This window comes from Halichoeres trimaculatus, unplaced genomic scaffold, assembly GCF_033239565.1.
Source record: "Halichoeres trimaculatus isolate MK-OKI-2021-1 unplaced genomic scaffold, fHalTri1.1 fHalTri1_scaffold_13, whole genome shotgun sequence".
In the NCBI taxonomy this organism is placed as follows: domain Eukaryota; kingdom Metazoa; phylum Chordata; class Actinopteri; order Labriformes; family Labridae; genus Halichoeres; species Halichoeres trimaculatus.
Genome location: NW_027437191.1, coordinates 34,690,533 through 34,707,951, shown reverse-complemented (window position 1 = coordinate 34,707,951; position 17,419 = coordinate 34,690,533). Strand labels below are relative to the sequence as shown.

Below are 17,419 nucleotides of genomic sequence, written 5' to 3'. Positions count from 1 at the left end.
ATTATAATCTGATTATTGTGTTGATTCTGTTTCTCCTGTGAGCAGGCGGAGCGACAGGCGGAGGAGTATCAGGGTATGAAGGCCTTTATTTTGGGCTGGGCTGAAAAAGCAGAGGCTCTCGTCAGCGGGAACATCCTGTGGGGATCAGCATCCCAGCTGCAGGAGCAGATTCGAGCTCATCAGGTGAGTCTTAATGAATCTCTCAGCGTGGAGCGGCCTGACGCGTCTGGAAACTGCTGCAGGGAAACAGCTCCTGGCTGATTTTTACTGCATTTTCTTTAGAAACAAATACTTCCTGCATCTAACCCTCTAAATCCAGCCAATCAGAGCTTTATTTTACACTTTCTGACTCTCAGTGAATGATCACTTCCTGTGCAGGGCGTCGCCTCGTGTTAGTGAGTGTGATGCAGATTAAAAACTCTCTCCTCTCTCTGAGTTGTGATCTACGTTCTGCCGGTGACAGGCGCTGCTGCGGGAGTGTCGAGGTCTCCATGGAGACTTGGAGGCCATGGGGGAGAGGGAGGGGCAGCTGTGGGAGGTGCTGCAGACGGAGGGCTGGACCCAGCAGGTGAAACACCTCAGCAGGCACACGGAGGAGCTGCAGCAGAACGCCAAGACCCGCCTCCAGAGTCTGCAGGACGCCGCCAAGGTAAGCGCCAGCCGCTCGCAGAGATGATGGAGGACTCAGGGAAACCCATAGTTCAACAATCCAACAGTGCCCCCCTGTGGCTCATATGTATCACTACACCTCCATGATGAAATGGGCTGTTTGAGTGTATTCTGCAGTAATCTGTCATGATAATCTGCTGTACAGCTGGTGCCCAGATGACAGTCTGTTGCTCATTGTCTCTAATGACTCTGTGTGTTTGGAAATCTGTTTACTCTGCTCCTCACTGAGTTTTTAACTTCACTCTTTCTGAATTAAAAACAGCACAAACTTCATTTCCAGCGACTAATAATTCAGTTTCATTTGCAGTAAACAACAGTCGTTACAGGCTGTAAATAAATGTTTTCTGTTATGTAAAGTGAGATCTGTCTTGTAGCTTTAACCAGGAGGAGAATTTGCTCCAGATTTACATGATTTAAAGGGTTATTACAACAAAAAGGTGTTTTTTTTTCAGTGATTTCAGTTAATAAAGTCACTCAGATTTCAGTCGTTACAGTTTTAGCTGCTCAAACTCCTCTTTCCAGAAATCTTCATTGCAAAGACCACGTCTTCAAAGTGGCCTCACTCTCCCCAATTTTCTTTACTATTATTGGGCGTCAAATATTAGGTTTCTGGTGTATTGGATGGAAGATCTAAATATCTCTGATGCACCCAGGTGGCTAACCTTGGAGACTACATCCTGTAGACACACCTCCCCACTAGGTCTATTGTGCTCTGGACTCCCATTGGTCAAACCGCTTTCTTATTTTACCAATAACCCCATAGTGGCACAGTCCGTAAGGATCTGGAACCAGTTTCTTAAAGCATTTGCTCTGTATGATCTTTCTACCCTTCTCCCAATAGTAAAAAATCATATGTTTGCCCCATCTTTGTCAGACAGAGCCTTTAGCATTTAGCTTAATCATGGAATTTCATCTCTTCAGGATCTCTTTATAGACCGTACTTTTGCATCATTGGAGCAATTAAGAAGTAAATTTGGTATCCCTCAATCTCATTTTTATAGATACTCACAATTGCGGAGCTTTGTTGCCTCACACGTTGATGGTTTCCCCCATTATTCTTCAGCAACCTTATTGGGGCTGAACAATTAACCGAATTTAAATCAACATCGCAATTAATACAATGTGATTTTCAAATCGCAAAGGCTGCAATTTAAAAAAAAAAAAAAAAGAAAAGCTTTAAAGTGCATTTAAAAAGTACAATCCACAAGTTTACATATTTCAGTGGTTGAGCCAAAACTTTGTTTTTATTTACATTTCTGCACTTTATTTAGTGTGAGATTCATAGAAGAGAGGATTCATATTGGTTTTTCAGATTATTGTTCATACCTGGCCTCTTGTTCGGCAGGAATTTGCTCCTTTCTCTGATTTCATTCAAGGAAATTAATGACAATAATGATGATAATTTTATTACAGGTCTACAAAGTTTGGAGTTAAATCAATCAGTCAATATTATACAGTGATTGTAATAGTTAAAAATACATTATTCATATCAATTCATATCATTTCATCATAACATGTCGGCCTGGCCTACAGGAAAAACTTGTTTATATGTTGACAACATCCTTTGTTGTGTTGGTCATACTACAGAATGATGTATTGCTTGTGTTAAATGAATAATGTAGAAGACAAACATCCCCCCTAAAAATCGCAATATTGGTCCAAAAAAAATCGCAATTAGATTATTTTCTAAAATTGCTCAGCCCTAATTCTTGTTAGATTCAAATTTTGAGCTAAGAACAGACTTAAAACAAGTTATTGATAAAGTTTTTCCCCTTCTCAATCATCATAATTAAAAGAAATAAGCTTTTATGAAACCTGGAGGCTTTTCTTTAAGTTTGTTGAGCAGTTGGGAGCAGAGAGCATAATCCCATACTTTGTTATACTTCTTTCTGTGTTAGCCAGTGCTAGTGTAGGATGACTGATTATTAGAGCACAATACTTGTCCAGTGGGTGGGTTAATGGGTGGTATTACATATATATATATATATATATATATATATATATATACATATATATATATATATATAAATATATAAATATATATATATATATATATATATATATTTATTTTTAATATAAAAAATAAAATAAAAAATAAAAAAATATGTTTTTATAAATAAATAAATAAATATATATATATATATATATATATATATATATATATATATATATATATATATATATATATATATATATTTTTTTTTTTTTTATTATTATTTTTTTTGATAGTCTTTATAATTTTTTCTCTGTTTGTTTTGTATATTGTAAAACTTTCAATAAATAGACCTTGATTAAAAACAAACTCCTCTTTCTCTTCCTGTTTCCTTCCTGTTTCTCAGGACATGCTGCGTCTGGAGGCTGAGGTGAAGAGTCTGCATGCTGCTGTAGACCAGATCCAGGTCACTCTGGCCTCCCCGGACCTCAACAGACTCAGCCTCAGGGAGCAGCTCACGCAGAGACAGGTGTTTAGAAATGGTTTCTACTTTAATGTTCTTTAAAACACAGAGACAAACAGCCTGAACATACAAACTGCAGCTATCAATCACTCCTCACTCCCCCCTCCTCATCGTTCACAGCGCCTCCTGGTGGAAATGGAGGGCTTCAAGCAGCAGGTAGCCGCAGTGCAGCGGTGTCAGAGCGCCCTCCGGCTTCCAGAGGAGGTAGTGGCCAGTTTGCCGATCTGCCGCACAGCTCAGACTCTGCAGCAGGAGGCCAGCCAGCTGCAGCACACCACCATCCAGCAGTGCAACATCCTGCAGGTAGAGGGCGCTTCGAACATTATAACAAGCTGAAACCTGATTGCTTTTACCGAGTCCCATCAAAACAGTTTATCTTAAGATCCTTGACGCTGGTGGTTCCCTGAGATAATCTGATGCATTCCTCTTCTGAGGAGAAACATTTACAGGATTTATCAAAGATATCAGCGAAGAATTAAAACAATGCATCAGTCTGTCAAGACTTCTCCAGGGTCACATACGAGGTCGACTGATACAGATTCATGGTCCCTGCTGAACCAATCCAATCCAATACATGATACCCAGGTCATTTATTCTCTCAGACTTCTTCCTTCTCTTAGTTAATTTGTAAATTTTGTTAATTTTGTAATTTTTTTATGATTTTACATTTACTGTGTTGGGAATAACGGTGTTATTTTTACTGTAAACGTCAGACACACAAGCAACAATGAGAATAATCACATCTCTAATAAAGAGGTGATACTAAGGTCAACTTTTCAGCAACAAATCTCACACAGCGACATGTGTGTGTCTGTGTAACCTCAGTCAGAGAAGATCTCCTGTAGCGTCTTTGGACCAAACCAACTCCAGGGAGAGGGGGGGGGGTGCTTTTCCAGGTTTGAATGGATCTGACTTGTTTTGACTTGAAAAATATCAGAGATGACAGGAGCAGATTAAAAACAAAAGGTTAATCTGGAGAAATTAAAAGAGTCAGGGTTAAAAATCAGAAGGATCTCTCCTGAATCAGGAGAGTTGGCAGGTCTTTCTGACCTGGATCACTCAGACAGACTCAGGACAGGAGCTTCAGGTTAAAACTGAAAATTTCAGGATGGGAGTACAAACACTACAACAACGTCAGAGATGGAAAACAGACATGAACATTGTGTCCCAGAGAGAAAATGTTCAAAAACTAACTTTTTTTTGGCAGAATTAAAGATTTTTAAAAAAAGTAACACAAGAATTACTTTCCCTGGTAATTGCTTGCATTTATGAAGGAGTAATTCAGTTACTTTTTTGGGGGAAAGTATCAAGTAACTCTAAGAAAAAACTGTTTAAAGTACTTTGCCAAACACTGTTTTTTAATATGTAGATGTGAAAACCCTGTTCTGCTCTATTTGTGAATTTATAATCACTTTATTATGTCGTTACGCTACGTTATCCTGGATGTTATAATGAAAACTTAACTTAAAGAAGCTCTTGAAGCTTTAAACTGACATTTTTTTTTGTTTAAATCCTCCAAATGCTCAAAAACCATCAAGGTAATTTATTTTATGTTCATATATGAAGAAATGCCTACATTAAACTTCCTGTTAGCAAACTTACTGTTGATTTTTTTTTTAACTTATTATTTTGTCAACTCGTTCTTTGGTATTTACATTTTGTTTTATTTATTTCCTTGTTTCTTACATATACTATTTTTATTGTTTGTATGCATGTGTTAATATAAATTTTACTATTTTCAAACTATTTTATTTATTTATATTATCTTGTTTTCTTAAAAAGGTGGTTGTGTTTGTTTTTTTGGTTTTGTTTTTATTGTTAAGGTTTATATAGGTTTGAACTTCTGTCTTTCCGTAAAATTATTGTGAATAAACACTAAATATTACCCAAAAAAAAGCTTTAGAAGAAAAATAAAATAAATAAATAAAATAGAATAAAATAAAATAAGATTAAATTAAATTAAATTAAATTAAATTAAATTAAATTAAAATAAAATAAAATAATAATAAAAACATTGTACAGGGAAGAAAAAAAATAAATACACAATTAAATCAAAATAGTGCACCAAATAGCCAACAGAGAGAGATTATCACCTGTCCTTTGGAATATTTAGAAACAGATTTCCCTCTTGTTCAGAAAATAGTATATAATCTCTTACTTGTGTGTTTTTTTCCCAGGAGGCCGTGGTGCAGTATGAGCAGTACGAACAGGAAGTGAAGAACCTCCAGAGATTAATAGAAGAAGCTCACCGCATCATCCAGGACCGACCTGTTTCCACCAACAACATCCAGGAGCTGCAGGCTCAGATCCACCACCACGAGGTGAGAAACACACCTGGAGGTTTGATTCAGAGAGTTTCAGTTTCTGCTTGTTTCTGTTTCCTGCCTCCACAGGCAGCGTTCGCTCTGAAAGGTTTTATTTCTGTGAGATTACCGACGCTGCTCCAGGGATTTTCTCCCTCTCATCCATGAATGGTATTAGTGGACTCTGGCTCTGGTGTTGGACCATAAGGCTGGATCACTGCGTTTCAACCAAAGGTCGTTGGGAGGAGGGTTCAAGGTCGGGTCAGAGCCTCATGGAGGCGGGTCTGACGCTGTGACACTAAAGCCCTGAGCTGGGTGTTCAGATGAATGAATGAATGAATGAATGAACGTTTGGAAACTCCCTGTGACCAAAATCTTCAGTCATCATTTCCAAACAGTGACGCCACCTTTTCCAGCTCCGTGGTCACATGACTAGAAAGATGCTATCGTCTCAGATATCAGTGAAGCGAGTTAAACTCAAAGGGCTTTGGCGACTTTCAGAGTTTGAGAACAATGTTCCTGAAGCTCAGCGCTGACGTGGTCGTTGTTTTTCTGGAAATGGAGAAATGAAAGCCTGAAAATCTAAACATGAACGTCAGATGTAAATCTGTGGAGTGATAAGAGGAGGAAACTGGATTTTCTTGAACTTGATTTGACTTTGAGGCTGCGGCGTCTAAAAACGGCTTTCTGAATGAGGTCGACTTCCTCATCGATGAAGAGCTGAGGAAAGTCTGAAACCAAACGTGAGTCTTTATGGACGACGTCCTCTGTGTAGATATGAGCAGCAGCAAACAGAAAGAGGCTGAGCCGTGCCCGCGGGTTCCTCCCTGCTGGTCTGGAGGAGCCTTGTTTGTCTGTGTCTCCACATGCCCGTCTAACAAACATTCCTCCTTTATCTGATGGTACGTGTGAAACTCCTGCTTGATGCAGAGTGGATGGTGAAGAGGTTTTTACTGCACATAGACTGATATGATTTTTCCAGGGCCGATACCAATACCGATAATCCGTTGTCAAGGAAGCCGTTAACCAATATTTGGAGTTAAAATTTTTGATTAAGTTGAATTTAAGACTTAAAAAATAACCAGCTCCTTAAAGTTTTCTACAGGAAGTCAAGTTTTCCAAAAAATGTCTCTGCGTGTCACCAATCAGATGGTGCTGAGGGTGGGACATTGCTAGAGACAGAGAAGCCAAAATAAAACAGTCTAAAATTTAATTTCCACTAGATTTGAATAGAAGGCTGATATGCTACAAAATGCTAAATATCAGCACCGATTATTCGTTTTTTTCTAGTTTATACTAGGGCTGAGTATTCAGAATCAGAATCAGAACCAGAACCAGAATAACCTTTTTTCATCAAGTATCTTCAAGAATACAAGGATTGTGACTCGTGTTTGAACTTTCGTCTTTCTAGAAAGTTATTGTGAATAAATACTAAATATTACAAAAATGAAAAAAGGAAAAAAAATAGCGCTTAAGTATTAAGAAAAAATAATAATAATAATAAAAAAAAATAATAATAATAATAATAAAAATAATAATAATAACAATAATAAAAATAACAATAAATGAATTTAAAAAAATAATAATAATAATAATAATAATAACAATAATAACAAAAATAATAATAAAAACAATAATAAAAACAACTGCGTCCAGGGAAGAATAAAAAAGAAATACATAATTAAGTCAAAAATAGTGCACTGAATAAACAACAGAGAAATGTGCAATTTGCATTAAAAAATAGTATTGGCAAGAACCTCAGGATATGATACAAATCAGGATACTTGGGTCACAACATCACAACATCACAACATCGTAAAATATTGTGATGTTGTAACCCAGTTATTTAAGGAAAATAGAGATGATTGTTAAGTAAATAACACAATATTATTCAGAAATGCATAAAAAATGCTTTAGATATGATTTTATCAGTATACTACACTGTAAAAAAATAAACTTTAAATGGTTATAAACAAACTGACGTAAGAATAGAGAGAAAACACTGATGTTAACGGTATCAAACCCACATCATCAAGTTTAGGAATAAAGTATTTTAAAGCATCCTGAGATTATATTTATTTTATAATCTATGGGCAAAGTAAGACGGAGAAGCTCTTTGGCGCCATCTACTGCAGTGGAGGTGCAGAAGTTGTTTTTTTCTTTCAACTCAGCTCAAATCTGAATCTTCATTTTTATAAAAATATTGATATTAAGAGTTGAAATATCGATATATTTCCACAGCTCTAGTTTCTACCTGCATTTTCCTGAGCAGGGTGCTCCAGTTTCAGTTTCACTCTTTGCTGAGTCAGTGTGTTTGAACTCCTCTCATGCAGAGGAGGGTTGGCTGAGTGAGGGAGGCAAAGACCTGCAGAGAAACAAATCCAGCCTCCAGAGGCAGCGTGGTTACAGTTTAACTCTCCTGTGCTGTCTCTGGGCGAGTTGTGTCTGCTTTAACAGGCGTATCAGAGAGGACGTGTCCCCAGCTGTTTGTAGATACTCACTCCTTCCTGCGCGCCCTGCTGCTGCTGCAGACGCCTTGGCATGCTGCTGTGTTTATGTCTGAGTTTGATCTCTAAGCTGAACAGAAAGCTGCAACTCCACAGGCCCCGCTCGGTCACATGACCTGATTATCAGAGCTGTGACCATCTGCGGGACAGAGGAGGAGGAGGAGGAGGAGCAGGAGGAGGAGGAGCTGGACCCTGGCCTGCAGGCTCATACCGACTCTGTAATTTGACACCGTCTCTGTCATCCTGCCTCTCCACTCACTCCTCGGTCTCTTTTGTTGGGAGGAATGCAGGCTGGGGATTGGTGGAGGAGCCCAGCGTCAGGAAGAGGAAGGGGGGGTTGCAGGCAGTGAGATCACTTCCTGTTTTTTTCTTGCCAATTGTGTATGTGTAGCAGAGGGAGTGTCTGAGGATTTTGAACTATTTCTGCGAGGGTCTCTGTCTCAACCAAACATCCTGTGCGCTGGCTCGAGCGGCGCTGTGAGTCACCCGCCCCTGAGCCGCTCTGATTGGCTCAGAGAGACAGAAGAGAGGGAGAGTGGGGCATTGCTTTTCTCTTTCTACGCTCACACACTGTGAAGCCAAACGCAGCCACCGGCCAGAAGAGGAGAGAATGCGTCCGCTCCACTCGCTCCACTCGCTCCTCTCACACCGGCGCCTGATTCAGCGCTGAGCCAGCTGAGCCGCTCCGTTCCTGCTCCCTCAGGATCTTTTCTCTGAACCAGGAACTATTGATCTGCTGCTGTGGACTGAGCCCCTGTCTCCTGACCCTGGGGGTGGTGGTGTTTGTGCTCTGGGGGGATGTTTTGACAGGAGCTGGCCCAGAAGATCCGTGGCTACCAGGAGCAGATCGCCTCGCTGCACTCCAAATGTAAGATGCTGACGGTGAAGGCCAAACACGCCACCATGCTGCTGACGGTCAGCGAGGTGGAGGGCCTCTCGGACGGCGTGGACGAGCTGAGTGATGAGGAGCTGCCCAGCACCATGGCTGCCAATGACAGCGGCTCTGACAAGCAGCTTCCTGCACACCCCTCTGTTGTCATGGTGAGTAGCAAAGCTTCTCTTATTCTTGTACAGGACATGCAGCGTGGTCGTGGCTCTGTTTCTGCATGAGTTTCATTCTGTCCAGAGGAAGAAAGAAACCAAAAGGTCTTTTTCTGGGCTGTTAACATCATAATAATAATACTTTTTATCTGAATGTTGCTTTTCTAGAAACTCAGAGACACCATACGATATAAAAGAAGCACAAAAGTTAAACTGGAGGATGGAGGTGGAGAGCTGGGTGTCATCTGCATAGCCGTTTAACTGAATGTGATGTTTATGGATTATACGGCAGAAATGAAGCAGGTAGATCATGAACACCAGAGGACCCAGGACGGAGCCCTGAGGCTCACCTGTAGCAGCCAGCAGTGAGCGTGGAGTGAATGATTTGAGCTGAATGAAGTGAGCGTGAGCAGAGAGGGTAATGCACTTACCTTAAGCTAACCCAAATTAAAGGATGCCTGAGCGTGATACCTGTGATTACAGCTTTAGCTCCACTCCTCCTGCTGTAACCAGGTGAGATGAGCACAACTTAAATTAAAGTCTCCGAAAACAACAACATTAGGAAAGACAGGGTTGTTTATAGAGCATGTTTCAGCAGGGCAATTCAAAGTGATTTACAGAGAAAAATATTAAAAGAAAACAATTCAATTAAAAGGGGATTAAAATTTATAAGATACAAAAAAACGTAATAAAATTTTTAAAAAGTTAAAACAGATTTTAAGATAAAAGTCGCAGTCAGAGTTGTAAAATTGTGCGATTAAAAAAAAAGAAAACATTAGAGCTTAGTATGACTCTTTTTTCTTTTTCTTTTTTCTTTTTTCCCCCATTTTTTCCTTTCTAGCTTATCATGACTCCAAAGCCTTGTTTCAATCTATTCAGTCGTCCATCACAGTAAAAAAAAAAAAAAAAAAAAAGCTGTAGATTTCACTTTTCTCCGTTATTATTCTGCAGTGTTGTATCTTTTTTTTCTACACTGCAAAAAATTACATTTTATCAAGTTTTTTTTTTATTATTTAATCTGAGCCACAGTCACCTGACCACTCCAGGAAAACGTCTGATTTCCAGTTGTTCAATGATCCTTTATTTTTTTCCCACACCATGAAACTAAAACATACACAATATCACAATCACGTCATGTAATACAATTTAAAAAATCAATTTATGATACAAAAGTTAAAACATCAACCAGTTTTTAAATAACAAATATAAATATACAAAATAAACAACAGAATGACCTCGCTTCGCCTGCCAAGGGTGCAAAGTCGGCATGCGACAGGTAATCTTTACTTTGTAACTGCTCGATCGATACAAAATACAATATAATAAATACAACAACCAGGGCGACTCCAATGAAAACGATACAAAACAAAACTCAGTACTTCATACCTTTCATGACTTTATTTCGTTTTCTCACAAATCCCCATGTGCTCCTGGCTTCTTCAGGTTTTTCTCATCTCTTGGCGTGTGACGACACCTCCGCTACTCATTCAGATTCTGGGGTGGCGCCCACCCACAAACCAGGAGCGTACCACACCCCTCTGGTGGTCATTCACACAAGTTATTTAAAGACAGAAATGAGGTCTGAAAGAGAAAAGTTGTTCCTATTAAGACATTATTCTAGTTTTAAGCAAATTTCTCTTCTTCCATTGACAGATTTTTTAACTTGTTACAGCAATTCAAACCTTATTTTGTCTTTGAATAAAATGAAACAAGACATTTTTTTGGACTGGTCGGTTAAATGTGGCTCATATCCAGTGTAATGAGACAAACTTTACTTAGAATAAGACAAAAACACTTGAGGAGATTTCAGTTTTTTGCAGTGTGTGCCTCATGTTAGCTTAAATCTGTCTGCCTGCTACTGCAGTTTATCAGTGTTGAGGTAGTTACTCAGAAAAAAGTTATAAGGTACAAGTTAGTAGTTCTGTAAATTGTAATGAGATTTCTTTACTAGTTACTGCATTTGAAAGGTAACTTTGTAACTTAGTTACCTTCACTTTCCAGTTTTTAAAGGCCTGATTTACGACGTATACAAGGTCAAACATCACAACCCTCTCCTAACTTTGTTTATAATTGTCAATCAACACTGTCTTATTGTATAAATGTAAACACAACAGCAGATAACACTCAGACATTCACTTAAAGAACAGTAACCCCAGCAGCTACGTCACAGCTCGGTCTCCATGGAAACGGTGCTCAGACAAACACGGGCAGGATGTATGCAGGCGCTGCTAACACTGGTGAAAATGGCTTAAGTAACGCAGGAAAGTGCATTCCCGTGTGTAGTTACCAACATTTTTAGTGTAATGAGTAACTTTACATCGTTACCCTTCACTTTTTACCTCATCAACCCTGACTCTGCAGTATGTCATGACTAATTGATTGTGTTTTGTTTACGTGTCGTGCACAAAAAGTGCCCTACAGTCGCGGTGTTGACAAAATATAAACTGATAAGTGAATATTTTCTGAGCTCAGTATTAAACAGGAACCCAGAAATCACCCAGGAAATCACCCTTTTTCTCTCTTCCTCTGCGACTCTCAGTCTGATTCAGCTCTCCTGGCGTCCCGCTCTGCTTCTGCTGTTTGTGGCTTGTTTGGTTAGAGCAGGACAGGAAACAGGATATTACAGTCAGACTGTGTCGGTGTGTTTGTGTGAGCGACTGCTGCTTGTTTGGTGACTCCTTGGCACATTCAGCGCAGTGAAAGTCCTGCTGCTTCTCCCACACACGCAGGATGATTTCTGTTGCGGCGTGTTGCATCATAAAGCCCGGGAAAAGTCCTGGAAATGTAGAAAGGTCCCGGGTCAGTCAGCCAAAGCCTGCATCAGCTGCCGGAGCAGCAGCCAGCAGGGTTTGGCTCACATTCCTGCCTCTCTGCTGAAGCACGCCGCGCTCACACAGCTGTGCTGCTCCTGGGACGACTGCTGCTGCTGCTGCAGGAGCTGGGTCACACTTTAACCAGGCTTCATCAGGAGGATCGGCCTCCACGTCCTGAGGATCGCTCAGACTGATTCCTCTTCCTCTGATGGACTTAAAGAGACAGTAACAGGAAACATTAAACTCTGTCTCTGTGCTCAGAGGAGCGTGTCTGTGAAGGAAAGGAAATGTCTGTGGTTCTGAAACTGCCACTCTTCACTGTGTTTAAATGTGTGCGTGTGTGTGTGTGTACAGAGTTTCAGAGTGTGTGCTCTAATGTGTAACATCTAACTTCCTGGTCATGCCCATTCCTGTCCCATGATGCATCCTGTGAAGAATCAAAGTAAACTTGAAATTTGAAGTGCATTTCTCTTCTCATTCAAAAAAAAATATGTTTATTGATTTTATTCATTTTTTTTATATTCATTTAAAACTTTTAACAATGAAATATTTCAATCACTTTTGTGTAAACATTTGTTAATTTAAATACATTTTGAAAAACTAAAATTAATTTTTGATTTTTTGAAAAAATAATTATAAATGAAATATTTTATAGATATTTGTGTTTTAATTTTATTTTTCCATTCCACTTTTATAAAATTTTGTAATAAAGTTTTAATTTTTTTGAACATTATATTTAATTGAATATTTTTTAATACATTGCATTTATCAAATATTTAAATAATACCAAGTTTTTTTAATAAATATTTTAATTCAGCTTAAATAAACTTGCGGCAAAACTTGATAAAAATAAATTACCTAAGATCCTTATTTCTACTCAAAGCCAGATTCAGTAATTTGATTTGTTTACTACTGATAACTAAAGGAAGTCTGAGAGTAAAGTGTCTTTAAACAAAATTACAAACATCAAAAAAAAATTTAAACTCTTAAAATATGAAGTGTATTTCCCTTCTGATTTAAAAAAAAGTGATGTTTTTATATTTTTTTTATTTTTATAGTAATATTTGTTATTGTGAAATATATTTTATTTCAACCACTTTTGTTAAAAAACAATATTTTTAAATATTGAATTGTATATAAAATATATGGATACTTGTGTTTTAAATTTACTTTTCTATTTTATTTTTTATTTAAAGTTTAATATTTTTTAACATGAGATGTAGTTAAATATTAATTAATATATTGGAAATTTTAAATATTTTAAAGTATTAAAAAATGTAAAAAAATAAATAAATAAATAAGAAAAAATAAAATAATAATAATAATTAAAAAAAAACATTTCACTTTTCTTTTAAAAAGTATAAATATTCATTTGTCCTCTGATAGACTAAAAGAGACAGCACAAAGAAACATTAAACCTGGTCTGGGTGGTTCTGAAACTGTGTTTAAATGTGTGTTTGTGTGTGTGTGTGTGTGTGTGTGTGTGTGTGGAGTACAGAGTTTCAGAGTGTGTGTGCTTATGTGTAACATCTTACTTCCTGGTCATGGCCATTCCTTTCCCATGATGCATCCTGTGAAGAATCAAAGTGTTTCATTCATCAGCAGAGGCGCTCAGTGTGTGTGTGTTAGCGAGCGTTAGCAGAGCAGAGTCAGTGTCTCTAACAGCAGCAGTGAGATGATCTGATGTCGTCCTCTCTCTGTGTGTTTTTGATCACTTCCTGTCTAATGAATCAGCGACGTGCTCACTTTAATCTGCCTAACCTGCTCTGACACATTCATTTAATGCTCCTTCTCTCCTTCTCTCTTTGTTTTTCTCTTTCTTTGCCTCTTTGATTCTTTTCGCTCCCTTCCCTTCCTCCTCCACCTGCTCCTCCTGGTGTGTGTGTGTGTGTGTGTGTGTGATGCTCGGGGTGTATGCGTGGTCAGATGACAGCAGGCCGCTGCCACACGCTTCTCTCCCCGGTGACGGAGGAGTCAGGGGAGGAGGGCACGAACAGCGAGGTGTCCTCTCCCCCCGCCTGCCGCTCCCCCTCCCCCGGGGCTAACGCTGACGCTCCTCTTAGCCAGGTACTGCAAACCCCATCCTGGTTACCCTGAAGCTAGCTGGTAGCCTTAGCTAAACCTGCCACGCTTACACTTCAACACTGATCAACACACGTTTAACCTCTAAAAATCTCAATCTAACCTCATTAACAGGAAATAACATAATAATAATAATAATAATAATAATAATAATAATAATAATAACATAATAACAGCGTCACATCATATTGTTGTATCAGTAACTGAAGGAGTCTGAGGCTGAGACTCTAAACAATGACTTTCCATCAGCGCCATGAACACAATGGGTGTTTACAGCAGCGTCCTTCCCCTGCTTTCTTTTTTTAATCTGTCCCAGTTTGCTGACTTACTTTGCTGGAGAAATTTCTTTGCCACTTGCTTTTTGTTTGCTGAGGAAAGAAGGAGAAATTTTTCCTTTAAACAAATTAATTTAGCCCAACACGTTTTATCTTCAGTCAGACGTAGGAAGCTCCAACAGCTGAGCAACAGGAAAAACCATGATTGATCTTTAGCTGCTGATTTAAAAAAAGTATTTCTCTAAAGTCTTTTTATATAAGTGTATAGCACATTTCTAAGTGACCAATGTGTCCAATGCTGTTTCAAAGAAAGGCATAAAGTCCACCGGTGTCCATAGTTTACTTTTTACTGTTACTGTTACTGTGCAAGCACTAACTGCGTCTTTTGTTGACACAGGGTCGAGGTTCCCTGAGTCGGGCGCCGCTCCAGGAGCTGTACGACCCGTCGATGGAGAGCAGCGCTGCTAACCTGGACGACCTGCAGAGATCCTGGGAAACGCTTAAAAATGTGGTACGTACCAACGCTGGTCGTGATCTCAATGTACGGGTGGCGAAAACTTTACCAAGTTTTGTTTTCTTTTTCAATCAGGCTAGAGATAATTTGCAGCAAAACTTGTCGAGAAGAAAACTCCTGAGGACATTTGACTTTAGAAATTATAATTTCTACTAAAAGCCAAATTTAGTTCATTGAATTTGTTTAATTCTGATCAGTTTTGGAAGTCATTGCAAAATCAGAAAGTGATCATCATCATTTAAAAAATTAAAAACTTTCCAGATTTGAGTTTGAAACCATAATCGGCTTTTTTTTGCCCCGAGTATTGGTATCGGCATCGGCCCCAAAAATCCCATATCGGTCGGGCTCTACACTGTACTATATATTTATATGTTTAATATATTTATATTTTCATTTTAATATTTTTAACTGTTAGATATGATTTAAACTTAAAAAAAAGAATAGAAATTAAAAGAAAGAAATAATACTTAATATTTGAATTATTAAATAGCTCATGAATGATAATAATGATTGTGTTTTAATTTTATTTTTTATTCACTTTTTGATTCCACTTTTAATAAAATAAAGTCTAAATATTTTTGAATATTAGATGTCATTAAGTATTTATGGAAAAAAATGTTCTTATTTAATATTTTAAAGAATAAATAAAAAACACCTTCATTTCAATAAACGTATTAAAAAGTAAAAATACAAATTTTTAATATATTATAACATTATATCAAATATTCAACTAATATTTGTTTTTAAACTATTGTTATTCCATTTTTTAAACATTTTTATGTTTTTATTTTAAATTTCATTATATAATAATAATAATTTTGAATAGTTATAAATACAAAGTACATATTAAATATTTTAAATGATAAAAAGTGTTTCAAAAAATGTTTAAAATCACCCCCACTTATTTCATTGCTCATTTCTTAAAGTATTTCTTATTTTTTTCCTTCTTTTAAAAAGCAGAACTGTGGTCAGTGGTAGTATTTATTCATGTTTCTTTGATCTCGATTCTGTCATCATTTATTAATTCCTGTCTTCTCCGTCTCTTCACCACAGATCAGCGAGAAGCAGAAGAGTTTGTACGAAGCTCTGGAGCGACAGCAGCATTACCAGGAGTCTCTCCAGTCCATCTCCACAAAGATGGAGTCCATCGAGGGAGCGCTCAACGAGGGGCTGGAGCCCAGCAAGAGCCCTGAGAGCCAGATGGCTGCACACCAGGTGAGGAAGAGGAGGAAGAGGAGGGGGGGTGTTTGCATGTACAGGGGAAAGAGAGGAGTGCAGAGGAGCTGTGTGTGTGTGTGTGTGTGTGTGTGTGTGTGTGTGTGTGTGTGTGTGTGTGTGTGTGTGTGTGTGTGTGTGTGTGTGTGTGTGTGTGTGTGTGTGTGTGTGTGTGTGTGTGTAAACCAGCTCAGATTGACTGAGGGTTTAATGCTGCTCTAGCTGGAGCAGTGGTTACCATGCCAACGACACAGCCACAGCAGATTCAGCTCTTTCTGTGATGTTACTGTTACGCAGTTTGGACAAACCCTCTTGTCCTGCTGTCTCTGACGTCTCCTCAGTGTCCTCTGTAAATGTCTCACTCTGACTTTCATCCCTGCGCTCTCTCCTCCTCGTCTCTCTGATCTGACCTCTGCTCCAGGCTCTGATGGACGAGATCCTGATGCTGCAGGATGAGATCGGCGAGCTGCAGACGTGTTTCTCTGAGGAGCTGGCAGACAGCGACAGTGACGGCGAGCCCGGCGATCAGCTGGCTCTGCAGTCCACGCTCACCGTGCTGGGGGAGAGGATGGCCACCATCAGGATGAAAGCTTCAGGGAAGCGGCAGCTGCTGGAGGTGAGCACCCTGCGGCGTCCTGAATACACTCGTTTACACATGTGGAGTAACTGACTCAGCGTGTTTCGCTCTGACCGCTGCAGGAGAAGCTGAGCGAGCAGCTGGAGGAGCAGCGGCAGGAGCAGGCACTGCAGCGGTACCACAGCGAAGCCGCAGAGCTGGACCACTGGCTGCTCAGCACCCGGGCCACTCTGAGCTCTGCCCTGCAGCCCCTGAACGAAGACCTGGACATGGAGGAGCAGCTCACGGACTGTCAGGTCAGACCCACTTCCTGCTCTCATCAAAACCAGGACTGACCCGTTCCCAAACTGTGTTAGCATCGTCTTTATCTGAGGAGTAACTGGCATCAGAGCTAGGTGGTCCTGTTGAGGTTAAATTCTTGTCTTTGCGTAAATTATGTTTAGTTACAAAGAGATAAAACAGCTTTTCTTTGGAGATGTTTCTGTTCAGTGTCTGAAAAACCATAATTAGCTTCTCAGCAGTAACGCTGTTTCTCAAAGAAGTAAATCTGTGTGTTTGTATCAGCCACGAGACAATAAGCTGATTAAAGCTCACATATGGCTTCTGTGGAGCTGAGGTCTTAAGATCCGGCCCCGCCGATCCTCATCCCCAGGGGGCAGAGACCTGTCTGCATGTGTGGATTATTTATCACCGTATCATGGAAAAGGCTCGAGACGAGGAGCAGTGAGGAGGTAGAGCGATGAAAACCATGACGTCATGTATTCTCAGTTAAAGTAGCGTAACTTTAAAAGCTTTTAGTGGGACAGGAAGTTCAGGAAACTCTGAGCTCCAAAGCAGAGCGCTGTGGGGAAAATCCCCTCTGCACAATGACGTCCCCATCTTGGCCAAGAGCTCTTGTGTCCTGGTGTGAAAAGAGGGGAAACAACCTTAATCCCTCCTCCAACCACCCACCTCCTTACAACACAGT

The 17,419-nt window shown here is 39.3% G+C and overlaps 1 protein-coding gene across 2 annotated transcripts in view; it reads left to right on the top strand.

Moving 5' to 3' along the window:
- Nucleotides 1-17,419, top strand: part of syne1a (spectrin repeat containing, nuclear envelope 1a) — a 220,262-nt gene that overhangs the window by 155,296 nt on the left and 47,547 nt on the right. For both annotated transcript variants that reach the window (XM_074685622.1, XM_074685621.1), the window contains exons 87-97: nucleotides 46-183; nucleotides 464-649; nucleotides 3,009-3,131; nucleotides 3,246-3,428; nucleotides 5,303-5,446; nucleotides 8,746-8,976; nucleotides 13,716-13,856; nucleotides 14,544-14,657; nucleotides 15,714-15,875; nucleotides 16,297-16,491; nucleotides 16,575-16,748. In XM_074685622.1, coding sequence (XP_074541723.1) covers nucleotides 46-183; nucleotides 464-649; nucleotides 3,009-3,131; nucleotides 3,246-3,428; nucleotides 5,303-5,446; nucleotides 8,746-8,976; nucleotides 13,716-13,856; nucleotides 14,544-14,657; nucleotides 15,714-15,875; nucleotides 16,297-16,491; nucleotides 16,575-16,748 — 1,791 coding nt within the window. The remainder of the gene's footprint in view (nucleotides 1-45; nucleotides 184-463; nucleotides 650-3,008; nucleotides 3,132-3,245; nucleotides 3,429-5,302; nucleotides 5,447-8,745; nucleotides 8,977-13,715; nucleotides 13,857-14,543; nucleotides 14,658-15,713; nucleotides 15,876-16,296; nucleotides 16,492-16,574; nucleotides 16,749-17,419) is intronic.